Source organism: Gossypium hirsutum, chromosome D11, assembly GCF_007990345.1.
Source record: "Gossypium hirsutum isolate 1008001.06 chromosome D11, Gossypium_hirsutum_v2.1, whole genome shotgun sequence".
Lineage (NCBI taxonomy): Eukaryota > Viridiplantae > Streptophyta > Magnoliopsida > Malvales > Malvaceae > Gossypium > Gossypium hirsutum.
The window spans coordinates 67220125-67238877 of record NC_053447.1 but is presented as its reverse complement, the minus strand read 5'-3'; the positions used below and the strand labels follow the sequence as shown (position 1 = coordinate 67238877).

Here is an 18753-nt window from a genome sequence, read left to right as displayed (position 1 = left end):
TATTTGGTCCTATATATATATATTTCCAAAATAAATAATTATACCTAAATATATAACCATCCATATAATATATATCAATATATTTTTTAACTTATTTATGAATTCTATTTAAAATAATTTTTAAATATATCAATTGGTACTTTAGATTGATTTTTTAAAATATTATTTAAATAAATTAATCTAAACTAACCTAAAATCCTTATTTGACCCCTAAACCCTAAATCTTTAACCCCTAGATTGCAACTTGTAACCCCTAAACCCCTAGCTAACTCTTACATCCCAAACCCTAAATTTGTACCCCCTAATCCTTAAAATAGCACGACCTCTTTTACAATTATATATATAAGAACATATTTAAAATATAATTTGTCAATACTAATTAATCTAAACCCTAGCTAAACCCTAAATCCTTAATCAACTCCTAATAACCCCTAAGTGCTAACCCCAACCCTAACCCTTAAACATTATATCTCAACCCTTACACCATATCCCTAAATCCAATATTATATATACTCTTGATCAATTATAATAATAACCTTAAAATAGTAACCCCTAAACCGACTTAAAATCTTAAATTAATAATATCATATATATACCCTTAAAACCTAAAACCCTATATTAACTATAGTGATACGCTTAATTAAATATTTTAAATTTAAATTAATACTTACTATCTCTTTTAATTACGATAATAATTTCAAATTTTTAATATATAAATTAAAACTTTAAATAATACTTTAAAATTTAAATTATTTTAAATAATACTATTTTAATTTTTCCATGTGTTTTATTTCAAATTATTTATACCTGTTATTTTTTATTGAAGATTTTAAATATTCTATTAGAAATATGTTTAATTTGATTCAAATAATATAAATAATAGTTCAATTAAGATAATTTTTTTTGCGGCGCATAAACAAAAACGCCGCTAAAACACCTAGATTAGCGGCGCTTTACAAAAAACGCCACTAATGCCCCCCCAAAGGACACAAAACGGCACCGTCTGGGAGTATTATTTGCGGCATTTTTTATAAGCGCTGCTAATGTTCACTCTTTAGCGGCGCTTTACAATAAACGCCACTAAGTCCCCCCAAAGGCCACAAAACGGCACCGTCTGGGTGTATTATTTGCGGCGTTATTTATAAACGCCACTAATGCTCACTCTTTAGCGGCGCTTTACAATAAACGCCACTAAGTCCCCCCCAAAGGCCACAAAACGGCACCGTCTGGGTGTATTATTTGCGGCGTTATCTATAAACGCCACTAATGCTCACTCTTTAGAGGCGCTTTGCAATAAACGCCACTAAGTCCCCCCCCAAAGGCCACAAAACGGCACCGTCTGGGTGTATTATTTGCGGCGTTATTTATAAACGCCGCTAATGCTCACTCTTTAGCGGCGCTTTACAATAAACGCCACTAAGTCCCCCCAAAGGCCACAAAACGGTACCGTCTGCGTGTATTATTTGCGGCGTTACCTATAAACGCCACTAATACTCACTCTTTAGCGGCGCTTTACAATAAATGCCACTAAGTCCCCCCCCAAAGGCCACAAAACGGCACCGTCTGGGTGTATTATTTGCGGCGTTATCTATAAACGACACTAATGCTCACTCTTTAGCGGCGCTTTACAATAAACGCCACTAAGTCCCCCCCAAAGGCCACAAAACGGCACCGTCTGGGTGTATTATTTGCGGCGTTATCTATAAACGCCACTAATGCTCACTCTTTAGCGGCGCTTTTCCTTAAACGCCACTAATGCTCACTCTTTAGCGGCGCTTTTAATTAAACGCCGCTATTGCTCACTCTTTAGCGGCGCTTTTGCTCCAAACGCCGCTAAAAATGCCGCTAAAAGCTTGTTTTGGTGTAGTGAAAGGCTTCTTTTTTCTGGCATGTTCATGATAGAGATTCGCTTGGACTCACATTACGTGAGGTTTGCCCCTTATTGTCTTGGTTTACACAAAAAATCCCATTAGGTAATAACTTTCCTTTAGTTCTTTCTATATGATGCCATAATCCACCAGCTATGGTCTTATACGATATGGTGCCATAGACTTTTCTTTTTAGAGAATCATGTTCAAAGTCCCGATGGACCCCTTTAGATGGCTCCGCGGAGACAGACTCAGACTCATCATACATTGACCCACTCTTACCAGACATAGTTCATAACATGTTTTCAAGGTACATACATACATTTCAATCATTCATATACGGGCATCCTTCAACTTCTAGATTCACATCATATATTTAGATTATCAAATCTCATGCAATTTACATATATACGATCCATTCAACATTCATTCTACAGCAGAATCGTCACACCATATTTCTCTAGCTTTGGTTCCCTAGTTTAATCACTCTCTCACAGGATTTTCTAGAATAAACGGCACATACAAGAGTTGGCTTAGGGACTCAGCTGACTTTCACCTTCTATTGCTCCAAACTCCAGATCCAGACCTCCATCAAACAATCAACAACAATTTCTGCTTCAAATCATGGAAACTCATCAAGATCTATTCCCATACCCATTTTTCCTTTATCTCTAACACTTGGAAGGGTACATAGACAAGTAAATCCCTTATGACACTCCTTTAATTTTAATTTAAGAGGATTCAGCACTCGAGGGGAAGTGGACTACTCAAGAATTTCACATTTTATTTATGTCCTAATTTTGAATTGAATAAAGAAATAAGAAAACCTAAATTAGAAATCCCCAAAAGGCCTTATCTCACTCATTTTTCCCAATTAAACAAATTTGCTCTTTCGCAACGTAATTTGCAGGGTCATAAATCTTACCTTGTCATGGTGCATTCATAGGTAGAGATCTAAATTTACAGTTTAGCTTTAGTTAAAGGAGGAAATACTCTAAGTTTCTTTAGAACTAAACTAGAAAATACTTCCTGAAGAAGGAAGAAAAACTCCCCTTTCTTAACCTAGCTATCTAGGTATATTTCCTTTGTCCCTGTGAACATTTGACACGTGTCATAATCTTCTTTAATTTGCCAGATAAATGGTTTAAAACTGTAAGGAAACGTGTAATAACGTCCAACATTATATATGTATATATAGAAGAAATTCCATCGCCCGTTCCTAACCATTACGTTAGAACGTAACCAGTACTGTAACTAATAGGACTCAGCGTACAATACTTTTTAGTGATAACTCAATTACCCGAAATTCCTTAATACATTACAAAGCTTCTCTTCTTAATGTTTCATCCTTCTCTAAGACAATACCTCATAATATTCCAATGCCTGCTATGCGCCCACTTTTGCTCGCCAATAGCACTCAGTTGGGCGGATAGCACTACAACTTTTAGTGTACTCATCAGTTTACTTGCCAAAATCAGAAGTCGCCAGATCCGAGTGTTACATCTTGGGTATGGAGCAACTTTAAACCTCGTGGTTAGCATCTATCCCCTTAATGAGTCTACACAATACGGAGGATTAGTTACTAGGTTCGCTCTGGTAGATACCTTGAGAAAAAAAAACATAATGATCTGAATGACCAAATATTCACCCGTAGAGAAACTATACCTTATGAACTCCTGTTAAAGTATTGAATTTAGAGTAAATATATTTTTTTAATTTTACGACTACAAATACAATTCAGTGTAAAATTTAATCAATATAAAAGGATGAAAAACCGAACATGCATAGCATGAGTATCATGTAAATAGGAAATACTTACAATTTTAGTGGATGGATTGAGATATTTACGTCTCAACAATTGAAGGACCTAATTTCTAACAGGAGATAAATCTCAATTTTTTGTCAAGGTACAGTGCCCAACATCATATTTTAACCAATATTTTACCATGCTAGGCTTGATTTTAACATTTTTCTTGGTTTCCAAATTTACAGGCTCACAAGTTGAAGTGGAGGCAAAGGACATAGTTACTTCATGCAATACTGTAAAAGATAATCCTGATCCATCAAATTGCGATTGCATTATGAATTTTTGCAGCTGCCATCCTCCTAAACCAACCTCTGTTGCATTCACCTTCGGCAAGGGTCTTAAAGCATTGAAAAGAATTTGAAGAGTAAAGATTGAAGTTGTATGATAATTAAAATATAGTAGATGGAAGAGAAAGTGATGGATAAGTCTTGTAGTAATATACATTTTTATCTAATCTTTATATGAATGTAATAAATTGGTTTATGAGAAATAACTCAATTGAGTGTCTTTAATTTTCATTTCTTTTGTTTCACCATCTAAAGCTGTTGCTGGTGAGGCGGGTTTTTATTTTTATTTTACGATTTATGTTTAGAGTTCATAGTTGCCTCTTTTAACAATAATGTCACTAGGGCTCGAGCTTCGTTTACTCATTGGGAGTGCAAGGTGCCTTGTCATTGTTCTAACACTTGTTGGATTTACACATTATAACTATCTTATAGAAGTTATTCCCAAATCAAATGGGATGTCTTGATTTTGGATTGAAGTCATGGCTTATTTTGATGACAGAGTAATATTTATATTTTGTGATGAATATTAAAACTATACATTAATTTTGGTTGAAATTTGAATTGATGTAATTATGTAGATGAAACTTTACTTGAAATTCAAATGTATGTTTAGACATCTGATTTTGATTTAATCATACACATTTAAAGAAACAAATACATCGGTTTATTTTTATGTTGAATAAATACAATTATTTGTATATGTAATAAGTTAACATAAAATGATGTTATATCGATAGTTATGTTAGTGACTTGTGAAAATTGAATCAAATTAAGATTTAATGTATAAAATTATACAAAATTAAAGTTCATGTATAATATTGCACTTCGAACCAAAGTTCATATATAGTTTTGAACTTTACCCCTATTTTTAAGGGTAAGCTACACTATTAGTCACTAAACTAGGGTAAGTTTTCATTTTGGTCATTAAACTAAAAAAAGTTACAATTTTGTCCATAAATTATTCAAAGTTTTCATTTAAGTCATTGAATTATTCAAAAGTTTTTATTTAAGTCACTAAGCTATTAAGTTTTTTCAAAAATAATTCCGCCAATGAGTTCCAAGCGACGATTCAACGATCTACATGGTGGATCAGTAACCATCAACGAGTAGAACATACCTTCAATCCAAGTTGCTCTAATGATTAGTGTCGGAGATCAAAGAAGAAAGTTGTTTGAATTTTGGTTTGCAGACTCGTGATATTCAAAGTTGTTTCATGAAAAAAATTGAATTGTAGAAGGGAAGGAGAAAGAAAGCTTTCGACTGATGCAAATAGTGTGAACAGAAAAAGCCATATAGCATCGTTTTTAATAGCTCAGTGACTTAGATGAAAACTTTTGAGTAGTTCAGTGACCAAATTGTAAACCAAAACAAAAACTTATTTATAGCTTTGTAATTATTGGTATAGTTTACCCTTTTCAAAAATTTTAAGGGTTAATTAAGTCATTACAAATAAAGGAAAGAAGAAAAGAAAGTAAAGGAATGAAAAAGGAGAGAAGGAAAATTTATATAAATAAGAAAAAAATATATTACAACTCTATTTTATTACAATTCTATTTCATTACAGTGAACCAAATATAGTGTATGTGTTGTGACTTATTTTTTTTTCAAATAATTGAAGTATTATAAATTTATATAATTTTTTATATGCTAAGAATTCTTTGTATATAAATTTTAATATATTTGTGTATTCGTATTGTGTTTATATTGTTTTCTATGTTGGACATATTTTGATTATTTCTCATATATTTGTGTTGTGTTTTAATTGATCTCATATTTTGTCAAAAAATCAATTTTAATTTTAAATAATTTAAAAAATTATAAATTGATTCACCTAACAATTAATCTATCTAGAAGGGACTGTACGAAACTGTGATTTCACGTCATTCTTATCCCTTTTTAATAGGAGACCCTTTTCAATAGGAGAGTGACAAATTAAATTTTTTCTCCTAATTTCAGCTTTTTCCTCATTAAAAAAAAATCAAATTCAACTAAAAATGCTAAAAATCAAGAGGAGAAGTCTAATTTGTCATTTTCCTATTAAAAATGGATAAGGATGACGTAGAATTACAGTTTCAAATAATCCTTTCTCATATCTGTCATAGGTCAACATAATTAATACGAATATAATTTTCAAAACTTTATTTTAATTGTATGAAATGTATAGTACACAAAAAAGAAAGTCATGAAAACAACAAAAAGGAGTCACAGAAATACAATTTTTGGAATTTTCAAATATTTTGATTTTATCATTATATCCATCATAGGTCCAACATAATTCATATGAATATCATTTTCAAAACTTTATTCTAATTGTATGAAATGTGCAGTACACAAAATGGTCATTAAAACAACAAAAAAAAGTGACAGAAATATTATTTTTGATTTTTTCGAATATTTTGATTTGATCATTTTATCTATCACAGGTCAACCTATTTAATTTAATATGAATACCATTTCCGAATATTTTGATTTCATATTTGTCTCACATGTTCATGGCTTGGTGTATCTCTTCAGCTGCTGTTTATCTTTTCAAAAGTTTTCGGATTTAGGGATGACAAATTAATAAAATTTTAAATTAATAATGAAAAATACTTTAATTCTCATAAAAATAATAAAATTTAATTTAATTTTTTTAAAAATTCTAAAGATATAAACTATCGTAAAAATATATAATTTAATTCTGACTCATCTAAAATTCTTGTTATATGATTTCTAATGAGGTGAAAAAGTGTACTTTATGAATTTTTTTTAGTGAAAAGATTAGCCAATACAATACAATACTTAGATTAAATTATCAATACTTACTGTTGAAAGTCAATTTAGCGATATTATCAGTCTTTGTATTCTTTTCTCGAAGGATATGTATCATTTTCTATTGATTCATTTTTGAAAATATTTGTTAAATAAATCTACTAAGTGCTAAATTTAAAAGCTTCGAAAAACCTATCTGAATAGCTTAAATAAGCTTTACACTATCTGTCCGAATCTCGTGAAGCCTACGATTCACTTTGTCCACACTTTGTGAATGTTTTTGTGATGGTATAAGTTGAGCGGATACTTTTAATTACGAGGAATTGTTTGCATTGATCTATCCTTTTATGTTTGATCTTTCAACCTTCATAAAAGAAAATGATGACCTAGTCACGTGACCTCCAAAATTATCCAAGTTTTTTGGTCCCAGCTGTCACACTTGATCTTATTCTTATCCCAAACTGCGTCCTTATCGATCCATTCGCCACGTCATCCCCTTTTCCCCCTCAGATCCAAAATCAACGATCCATGTTTATCCCAACTTGTTCGACCTTTAACACCCTCTCATTTTGTCTTTAAATATCTTCTTCTAAGTTACTTTCCTTAAAACAGGAAAGATCTTAAGCCACGCTGTTCTCCTGCTACGATTCCGATCATATGGGACTACTTGACCAGTTATGGGACGATACCGTCGCCGGTCCCCGACCGGATACCGGCCTCGGCAAGCTCCGAAAGCAATCCAAATATACTTTCTGGCCTAACTACGCTAGGGGTACGCTTAACGCTCTCTATTTTCACGTCAGCGATAGCGGCTCACTTTAGTCGTATTGAAAAGCAAAAATTACATGTCACTGATTAGTAATTTAAATTTGTTAAAAAATCCAACTGGCGAAGAGCTTTTAAAATAAAGCGAAAATTTGTTACGAGATGAAATATTTTTATTATTTTATGAGAAGTTTCAAGAATTCTAGTCGTTTTTTTCGTATTGATATATTTTCAATTGGTTTTTGACGATTTAATGATCAGAATCTGATGGCGGGAGTGTGAGATCAAACGGTGATGAAACGTCGTTGGAGGAAGCGACGAGAGTGACTCGTACTATTATGATCGTAAAACCACCGGGTTATCAGACCGGTTCGCCTCCGGTTTCGCCGGACGGAGCGACTCCTCCGGTATCTCCTTTTGCCGGTAATCTTTTTTAAAAATATTTTTAACTCATTGCCGAATTTCTTTACTTATTTATTTCTTAAATCTCAAGTTATACGTCTAAGAAGGGTTAGAAGTTGTGTTCTTTCAAATTAACTTTTTGTCCGATTGGTGGACTTTAGGAGAGTAAATATGTCATTTAACGGATTTGTACCATTTTTCTCAATGGATAATGGATGCCAAATTAAAATCATTATTATAATTTCTGTTTGAGTTGGATAATTTTGTCCTCGTTGACAGATTAATATGCATTTATTTGTATATCTAATGTGTAATTTTATATATGAATTTTTTATTTGATCTAATTCTCATAAATTATTAATACAATTTTAGTACACAAATAATTATATTTATCTAATATAAAAATAATTTGATGTATTTATTTCTTTAAATGTGTATAATTAAATTAAAATGAAAGTTTCGTGTATATATTTAAATCACAATAAAAATTTCTTGTATATAATTGTACCAAATAAAAATTCATATATCAAATTATACATTAAATCTAAGTTTACGTATAATTTTGAGATTTATTCCGTATTTATATATTTAAGATATAAATCATTATTATTAGTTTTTGTGTGAGTTTGACCATTTTAAATATAGTAAAAGTATAAGGACTTAGAGAGCATATTTTTACCCTTTAAAGTTGACACTATTAAGCTCAAGCTTTAATTTCGTCATTATTGTTTTAATTTCATTAGAGTTTTTTTAGTTGAGGACGAGTATCTGATTTGGAATATCTCATTCCCTCAAGAATGGAAGTGTTGTTCTCGAGGTACTTATGCTCGATTTTAGTCTTGTGTTTTTGTCTTTTTACTTCGAGTAGAGCCCAAAAAAATTCATGGAGTTTGGGCAAGAGTCCCTAGATTCACCAAGGAAATGTTTCATCATTTTGGCCTTAGTGTGGTTCAACTTCATGCCCCTAAAAGGTCTCGGTGAGTAAGAACACTACCACTTGGTTAGCTTTGGAGTAGAGATACAAAAATCCGAAATTAAAACCAAGCATAATTACTATTGATGGAGTGAGACACTGATACTCGCCTTTAATAATGGATACTTAAATCAGTTGATAATTAGATATATGAAGTTGTTAACGTGGATGAAATGTTTTGTTTAGGTAGCAAAGAATCGCATCAGTTTCGGAGAAGATCGATATCGGATGCGTACGAGAAGGCTGGCGAAGTTGGAGCAAGGAGCCCTCATCCTCCTTCGGACGTGTGAGTTGTGAGCCCTCTCGCCTGCAAATGAAACCTCGAAGCTGGGTTTGCCTTTTTCTCTTTTTGCATGTATTTGTAATGTGTCAATGGTGTTCAGAATCTGTAAATTATAATATATATGTGTATGTACATACGTAGAGGATTTTGCTACATGTATGAGGAGAGCTTCTTCAAACTTGTTCGAACTAATGTTTCAATGTCAGTTTTTCCTACTCATGATCTGAAAAATGTTGTTTTTGTTGTGTTTTTTTATGTACAGTTTTCGAGTCACTAATTGACAGAAATCAAGAAACAAACGAGAAATTTTACAAGAAGAGACTGAGACTCTTTCAGATAGTAGTTACAAGTAGAATTGGTTATAACGAGAATCGTCGATGATTAACCACTTTCTGGAAAAATTGTTGAACCTCTATTACTCTTCCCGCTCTTCCTCGTCTCCAATATGTGTTGAAAAACCTGCAACCTTCAACGGAGAGCTGACGCCTAACTTTTGACGTAGCCTAATGAAAAATGTAGCAGAGAGTGGCTTAGAGCATGGGCCACTTGAATTGAACCATCCACCACCTTTTACCAAACAAAGCACGAGTAAAGTTCTACCGGTTTCATCCTTGCATGATGCACTGGATTGGTGAAGTGTGCAATAGCATTGGTGTTGACGCACTGAATAACAGGTGCTCGAGTTAAAGTAACTCTTAACTTAATCAAAAATGATTTAATCCAAACCACTTCAGTGATAGCATTCGCCAAGCTTTGAAACTCTGCTTTTGCCGAAGAATGAGTGACAACTCCTTGCTTCTTGGAACTCCAAGCAAGGGATTGCCTCCAAGAAACCAACAATAACTATTAATATCATACCGGAAAATAAACCTTTCTTATCATTAATGAAGAAATCAACCAGTATTTAATACAGAACTAGAGAATATACCAGAACTAACTGTAATACCTAACAGACTAATTATTAACTATCCTAACTGACTTCTGTTGCTGACTTATTATTCCTAACATTCCTTATACTACTCAACCTTCTTTCCTCGTCTGTGCAAGAAACCACCTTAAGTCGTGTTCGAAACTTGTGAAATAAGTCTGCAGACAATGGTTTTGTCAACACGTCTGCAACTTGATCATGACTTGGAACATGTCCAACTTGAAACAACCCTTGAGCAACCTTCTCTCGGACGAAAAATAAATCTAGTTCAACATGTTTGAACTTTGAATGCATTATCGGATTCCAAGCAACTGCCATAGCAGCTGAGCTATCACACCAGACCAATGCTTTACCTTTAAGTGTGACACCTAACTCAGACAAAAGTGACTGAATCCAAACCATTTCGGTGGTGACATGAGCAAGGTTGCGATACTCTGCCTCGACTGTAGAGCGGGAGACAACCTGCTGCTTTTTCGAACCCCAGGAAATAAGACTTCCTCCAAGAAAAACACAATAACCAGACATGGAACGACGATCATCACTGTCAGCTCCCCAGCTTGCATCAGAGAACCCTTCCAGAAGAAGTTTTGGACTCCGAGTAAACTTGATACCATGGTCCAAGGTCCCTTTCAAATACCGTCAAATTCGCTTAACAGCTTTAAAATTCTGTTCTGACGGTTTATGCATGTATTGACATACTTCATTAACCGAGAAGGCTATATCCGGCCTTGTTATGACTACATACTGCAATGCACCAACTAAACTCCTATACAGTCGAGTATCTTCAATAGGATTACCTCCATTAGCTGTCAAATGACAAGTTGTTGTCATAGGTGTTGGTGAACCATTTGATCTATCCATGGACACAAGCGCAAGAAGATCAAGCACATATTTTTGTTGACTGAGGAAAAATCCATCCATAGTATAGCCGAGTTCAATGCCTAAGAAGTAATTCAACCTCCCTAAGTCTTTGAGTGAAAATTGAACATCAAGCTGTTTAACAAAGCTGTCTATTTCTTGTGAATTCGTCCCTATCACAATTATGTCGTCGACATATATAAGAACATATAAAAGTTGAGACCCTGAACGTCGAACAAATAAATAATTATCAACTTTTGAACTAGTAACCTGCACATTCTCAAGGAAGCTTCTGAGTTTGTGAAACCAGGCTCGTGGCGCCTGCTTAAGCCCATAGAGCGCCTTCTTTAATCGACAAACCAACTGTTGACTATTAGGACCGTGTCGTTCAAACCCCGGTGGTTGCAACATGTATATTTCTTCCTATAAGTCTCCATTGAGGAACACATTGTTTATATCAACTTGGCGAAGAGACCAGCCCATTGAGATTGCTAAGGCTAGGACAACCTGAATGGTTGTTGGCTTGACTACCGGACTGAAAGTCTCTTGAAAATTAACCCCAGCCTCCTGAAGATAGACTTTGACCACTAGCCTACCTTTATACCGAGCCACTGAGCCATCAGCATGTCATTTGACTTTAAAAATCCACTTGCAACCTACCGCTTTACGCCCTTCTGGTAATGGAACAAGGTCCCAGGTATGATTCGCAAGCAATGCTTGATATTCAGTGTGAGCTGCAGTTGACTAGGCAGGGCATTGAAAAGCTTCTAGAATAGAAGTAGGTTCGGCTTCTATTAGAGCTGTGGCAAACACCTTAGGTTTAAAGATCCCACTCTTAGACCGAGTTTTCATGGAATGAACATTTATAGGCATAGCATGTTGACCAGGAACAACAACTGAAGTATCATTTGATGATGCGCACCCAGTCTCATTCGATGATGTGGACTGCTGGCCAAGAGAAGCAGTTTGAAGACCTACAGATGAATGATCGATTGTTGGAGAACACCTGGTCTCATGGGATGGTGCTAATTGCCTATTAGACGACACCAAATGAGATGAAGCACCATGATCGAAGATCGGAGAATTAGAATAAGAAGACCCTATATCAACCACCATGGGTAGAACAGACTTGTGATGTAAAGATGTAGCCTGCACAAACTTAGAATGAAAGAAATCTCTTGCTTGAAAAGGAAACAGTTCTTCATTAAAAACATGTCTAGCGATAAAAATACGCCCATCCTTATCAATACATTTGTAACCTCCGTGACTTGTAGCAACTCCAAGAAAAACACACTGTTAAGACCAAAATTGAAGTTTGTGATTCTGATATGGTCTTAAATTTGGAAAGCAGGCACATCCAAAAACTTTAAGATGAGAATACAGAGGCTGATTCTTGTACAATACCTCGTATGGACTTTTCTGCTGAAGGACATGAGTGGGAAGCCTGTTTATTAAGTGCACAACATGAGAAAACGCATGAGTCCAGAAGGTTAATGGTAATAAAGCCTGTGCAAGAAGTGTCAGCCCCATGTCAACGATGTGTCTATGCTTCCTTTCGACTACTCCATTCTACTTAGAGGTGTGAGGGAAAGTAACTCGATGTTGAATACCAAGCCAAGACAACTCTTTGGAGACAGACCGATACTCACCTTCCTAATCGGTTTGTAGTTGTTTAATAGAGCAACCAAATTGCACTTTAACCATGAAGTGAAACATAAGAAAACACTTGAAAACATCTGATTTGGATTGGACGAAATATACCCAGGTGTATCTACTATGCATATCCACAAAAGAGACATAATAAGCACAACCATTAGACTTCATGTGAGCAGGACCCCAAACATCCAATTCCACTAACTCAAAAGGTAACGAATACATGGTTGTCGAAGAATGAAAAGACAATTTATGTGTTTTTCCTAACTGACAAGCTGAACAACAAGACGAAAGGTCATTTCTTAGAAAAGAAGCATTACAAGTACGCAAAACATCCACTAGAACAGTGTTACAAGGGTGTCCTAGTCGATTGTGCCATATTGTAAATAAAGGCACACTTTGAGCTGCATATAACGTTGGTACACGAGGCTGACTTGACGAACTATCATTATTTGAGAGCACCCGAGAAGTATCAAATTTGTAGAGACCATCATGCATGCGGCCCACTAGGAGTGTCCTCCTGGTTCGAATATCTTTCACAAAACAAAACAACGGATGAAACTCAAAATACACAGCGTTATCCCTGGCAAATTGACAAATAGACAACAAATTCTTGCAAACATCGGGAACATGAAGTACATTCTTTAGGTGTAAAAACCTAAGACTAGCTTCATGCTAGTGGAGCCAATATTAGCAATCGAAACAGCCTTACCATCCCCCATAGAGACTTGCTGTGTACCTGTATAAGAGGATACTGCTGAGAGATTATTCACATCGGGAGTGATGTGATTAGTTGCTTCAGAGTCTGGATACCACGAGTGATCAGGAGCAGGAGATGAACGTTGACGAGGACCAGGCTGAGAAAAAACAAGAGCCTGGTACGAAGAGCTGCAAAAAAAAGACAAATGAGAACAAGGATTAGAATGAGGAGAACTCCCTTGATCTTGAACCTGATGATAGTTCACTGCCATTGGCTGACTAGAATTGACCCCTGAGAACGTCTCATCAAATCGATGATAACATGTTTGAACCAAGTGACCAATTTTTCCACACAACTGACACTGTGGTCTGGACCGTGACCAATGACGACCACTACCACGAGTTTACCACGCGCCTAACCTCGTCCTTGTCCACGTTGGTCATATCTACATTCTTGATGACCACACATAGGAGGATAGACGTGTTTAGAACATACACTACTATCCCCATTTTGATGATATGCCAAATTAGCTTGCAAAGGAACCTCAGTCAAAGAAGCCAACTGTCGTGCTTCACAGTTTAAAAGCATCTCAGTCAACAATTCAAGAGATACTTGTTGTTCCAATAGGGTCGGAAGCGTGTAAATTATTGTACTAAAAAATCACACAAAGTTCAATTCCCAGGGAAGAGAGGTGGATCACATGGATCTCTTAAATACCAAGTCTTTCCTTATACAGAATATCCCTTTTATAGTAATTTAATAGCACAATTAAATACTACTATTATACCCTCAAATATTGAAAGAAAATAAGGACAAGAAAGAACACAATAGTTTTAACGAGGTTCGGTAAATTATACCTACGTCCTTGGGCACTAACACCAGATGATAACTTTACTATCTTCAAAGTATTACAAACAAATAGAATTCCTTAAGAATTCTCAAATGGGAGATAAAGAAAACTAAGAGAGAAAGATTGGTTGGGATGAATTGAAATGAGAAATGAGAAGGCCTATTTATAGTTGAGGTTCAAGGACCAAACAATAAATAGCCCATTATCTCAAGGACCAAAAAAAAATTATCCCTTGCCACTTTTCCAAAGTTGGTGGTTGTCATTATTGATTGTCTCCCATTAATGTTAATGGCAACCATTATTAATTGTCTTCCATTAATGTTAACAATCTCCACCTTGAAGATTTGATTACGATAATCACATCTTCACACACTTCCTTCAACTCCCCAAATTCGATAAAGCTATCCTTTGTAGTGCCTACAAATGCGCTCTCGAGCGCCATACACCTGAAGGTGCTCAAATTCTCAGGATGTTAATCAAGTTCAAACAATGATTAAACTTGATTGTTGTTACCACCTTGGTCATCATATCTGCGGGATTATCTCCTGTCGGAATCTTCTGAAGTAGAATTTTTCCTTTTTCAAAGACTTCCCGCACAAAGTGATATCTTACGTCGATATGCTTGGTTCTTGAATGATAGACTTGATTTTTCGCTAAATGAATATCGCTCTGACTGTCACAATATAAACTTATGTGACTTTGAACAACTCCTAAGTCTTTCAACAATCCATTAAGCCAAATAGCCTCCTTAACAGCTTCTGTAACTGCCATATATTCTGCCTCTGTAGTAGACACAGCTACTGTAGACTGTAAGGTAGACTTCCAACTCACTGGGGCTTTCGCAAGAGTAAGCAGATATCCCGTAGTTGAACGACGTTTATCTAAATCACCAGCAAAGTCGGAATCAACATATCCAACTACAAACTGACCAAGTGCTTCATCCTGTTGAAAAATTAAACCAACATCTACGGTTTTTCGAAGATACCGTAGAATCCATTTCACAGCTTGCCAATGTCCTTTTCCAGGATCATGCATATACCTGCTCACAACTCCAACAGCTTGTGAAATGTCAGGCCTCGTACACACCATCGCATACATCAAACTCCCAACTGCATTAGCATATGGGACTTTTACCATATATTCTCTTTCATCTTCAGTCTTCGGAGATAATTGAGCACTAAGTTTCAAATGAGAAGCAAGTGGGGTACTTACATGTTTTGTGTTTTCATTTACACCATAACATTGTAATACCTTTTTCAGATATTTCTTATGATTTAAACAGAGCTTGCCTCTCGGTCTACTCTACTTATCTCCATGCTGAGAATCTTCTTGGCCTCACCTAGATCTTTCATCTCGAACTCTTGATTCAACTGAGCCTTCAGCTTATCTATCTCATTTTGGCTATTCGAAGCGATTAACATATCATCAACATACAAGAGTAGATAAATGAAAGATCCATCATGCAACTTCTGCAAATACACACAATTGTCATATTTGCTTCTTGTGTACTTCTGCCTTCTCATAAAGCTATCAAATCGCTTGTACCACTGCCTCGGGGATTGCTTCAATCCATATAGCGATTTGTTCAGCTTACAAACCCAATTTCTACCACCAGCATCTGTGTATCCTTCGGGCTGAGTCATATAGATCTCCTCTTCTAACTCACCATGCAAGAAAGCCGTCCTAACATCAAGTTGAGCTAGCTCCAAATTCAACTGTGCTACCAAGGCCAACAAAATTCTAATGGAGGAATGCTTCACAACAGGGGAAAATACATCATTGTAGTCAATTTCCTCCTTCTGAGCGTAGCCTTTAGCTACCAATCTTGCCTTGTAGCGAATATCCTTCTTGCAAGGAGATCCATCTTTCTTTGCGAATACCCACTTGCATCCGATTGCCCTTTTACCTTTCGATAATTGCGCCAGCTCCCAAGTATTGTTCTTCCGAAGAGACTGCATTTCTTCATCCATGGCGCTTTTCTATTTATCACTTTCTAAGCTTTGCATTGCTTCTTGATAAGTGATAGGAATATCATCAACAACGGGAAGGGCGTAGGCCACCATATCAGTAAATCGAGCAGGTTTACGAATTTCTCTCCGTGGCCTTGCAACTGCAACTGGTTCTGGTGTACTTAGTGGTTCTTGGGTCAGAACCTCTTCAACCTCTAATTCCTCCATTGTGGCTGGAGAATTAGACTTATTAATTGGGCAAATCCCCATCTGCTCAAACCCCACCTGTTTTGGAGTACACTCCACCTGCTGTGGAGTATTGCTCGTCTGAATATCTTTATCTGCTACCTTTTTCAATGTGGCAGATTCATCAAAGGTAACATCTCTGCTACAGATAATTTTCTTTGTGCTTAAGTACCAAAGACGAAATCCCTTCACTCCAGAAGTGATTCCCATAAAGAGAGCTTTCTTTGCCCTCGGATCTAACTTTGACTCCTTCACATGGTAATATGCAGTGGATCCAAACACATGTAAGGAATCATAATCTGTAGCCGGTTTTCCAGACCATACCTCTATAGGAGTTTTTCTTTCTAATGCAGATGATGGCAAACGATTAACAAGATGACCAGCGTATGTCACAGCCTCAGCCCAAAATTGCTTGCCCAACCCAGCATTGGACAACATACATCGAACTTTCTCCAGCAATGTTCGATTCATACGCTCTGCCAATCCATTCTGCTGTGGTGTATCCCTAACTGTGAAGTGTCGAACAATACCATACTCTTGGCACACATCGAAGAACGGATCACTTTTATATTCCCCTCCATTGTCCGTCCTAAGCCGCTTGATTTTCTTGCCAGTCTGGTTTTCGATCATAGTTTTCCATTTAAGAAAAACTCTAAGCACTTCATCCTTAGTTCTCATGGTATACACCCAAACTCTTCTGGAAAAGTCATCAACAAAAGTAACAAAGTAGTGTTTTCCTCCCAATGAATGTGTCTTGGAAAGCCCCCACACATCTGAGTGAACATATTCCAAAATACCTTTTGTATTATGGATAGCAGTACCGAATTTCACTCTCTTTTGCTTTCCCAGAACACAATACTCGCAAAATTTTAATTTGCAAGCTTTTGCACCTTTTAACAATCCTTGCTTTGCCAGAATTTGCAAGGATTTTTCGCTGGCATGTCCCAACTTCATATGCCACAACTGCATTGAGTCCGATTCTTTGTTACCGGAAGCTGTAGCGACTGCTCCAATAACTGTACTACCTTGGTAGTAATACAAGTTATTTTTCCTGATGCCCTTCAATATCACAAGTGCGCCAGATGTCACTTTCAAAATCCCATCTCTCATAGTAACAACTGAACCATTGGATTCCAAGGCTCCCAATGAGATGAGATTTTTCTTCAAACTGGGCACGTACCGAACATCAGTCAGAACTCTGGTTGATCCATCTTGATTCTTTAATTGGATTGAACCTATCCCAACAGTTTTACAGGCATTGTCATTGCCCATATAAACAACTCCTCCATTTAGTTCTACTAAATCAGAGAACCACTCCTGGTTTGGGGACATATGATAGGTACAACCGGAATCCAATATCCACTCATCTGAATGGAACGACGATGATGATGCAACCAGTGATAGTTCAGAGTTACTAGTATCATGCTTAGCAACACAAGCATCTACAATAGCTTTTCCCTTATTCTTCAGCTTTGGACAATTTTTCTTCCAGTGGCCTTTCTCATGACAAAAAGCACATTCATCTTTCCCGAGTCTGGACTTTGACTTTGATCTCCCCTTTTGAGTTTTCTTCCAAGTGTATGAACGACCTCGGACTACTAAAGCTTCTGTATCTCTGATTGAGTTTTTCTGTTTGTCCTTCTTTTTCTGTTCATAACTGTATAAGGCCGCACAGACTTCGTTCAGAGATATATCACTCCTGCCATGAAGTAGAGTAGTTTCTAGGAACTCAAACTCCTCAGGAAGTGACCCCAACAGCATCAAAGCCAAATCTTCATCTTTGAATGTCTCATCCATATTCAGCAAATCAGTGACTAACTAATTAAATTTGGTGATGTGATCATTCATTGTGGTACTTGGGACGTATGTGAAGCGAAACAGTCTTTTCTTCAAGTGGAGCTTATTTTGACTGTTTTTCTTCAAAAATTTTTCTTCAAGTGCCACCCACAACTTATTTGCAGAAGTCTCCTTTGAAAAAGCATACCTCTGCTCTCGAGAAAGGCATGATCGAATTGTGCCACATGCCAACCGATTGATCGCCTTCCAATCTTTCTCCTGTACATCATCTGGTTTCTCTTCATCAATGGCAATGTGTAGACCCTGCTGAAAAAGGGCATCTAGAACCTCACTTTGCCACATACCAAAATGGCCCGTGCCATCAAAGATATCCACGGCCAATCTTGCATTTGCAATTGTCGGTCTTGTCCACATGGACGATATTGAAGCTCCCACACCGATCGTTTTCTCCATAATCTTTCAATATATACCTAAGGAAATCTTTTCTGATGTGGAAGATCAGTTTAAACTGCAACCACAGAGCATACTACGATTAACCTTCGGCTCTTGATACCACTTGTTGTTCCAATAGGGTCGGAAGCGTGTAAATTATTGTACTAGAAAATCACACAAAGTTCAATTCCCAGGTTAGAGAGG

At 36.2% G+C, this 18753-nt stretch overlaps 1 protein-coding gene across 2 annotated transcripts; it reads left to right on the top strand.

Moving 5' to 3' along the window:
- Positions 1 to 7039: 7039 nt before the first annotated feature.
- LOC107930934 (dormancy-associated protein homolog 3) lies at positions 7040 to 9351 on the top strand. 2 transcript variants are annotated; one of them, XM_016862697.2, is made up of 3 exons: positions 7040 to 7485; positions 7740 to 7901; positions 9040 to 9351. In XM_016862697.2, the coding sequence occupies exons 1-3, from the start codon at positions 7371 to 7373 to the stop codon at positions 9141 to 9143; spliced, it is 381 nt and encodes a 126-aa protein (XP_016718186.1). In that variant the 5' UTR covers positions 7040 to 7370; the 3' UTR covers positions 9144 to 9351. The 2 variants fall into 2 exon arrangements, with proteins under 2 accessions (XP_016718186.1, XP_016718187.1); XM_016862698.2 differs by having other exon boundaries at positions 7304 to 7485; positions 7740 to 7885.
- Positions 9352 to 18753: the final 9402 nt, after the last annotated feature.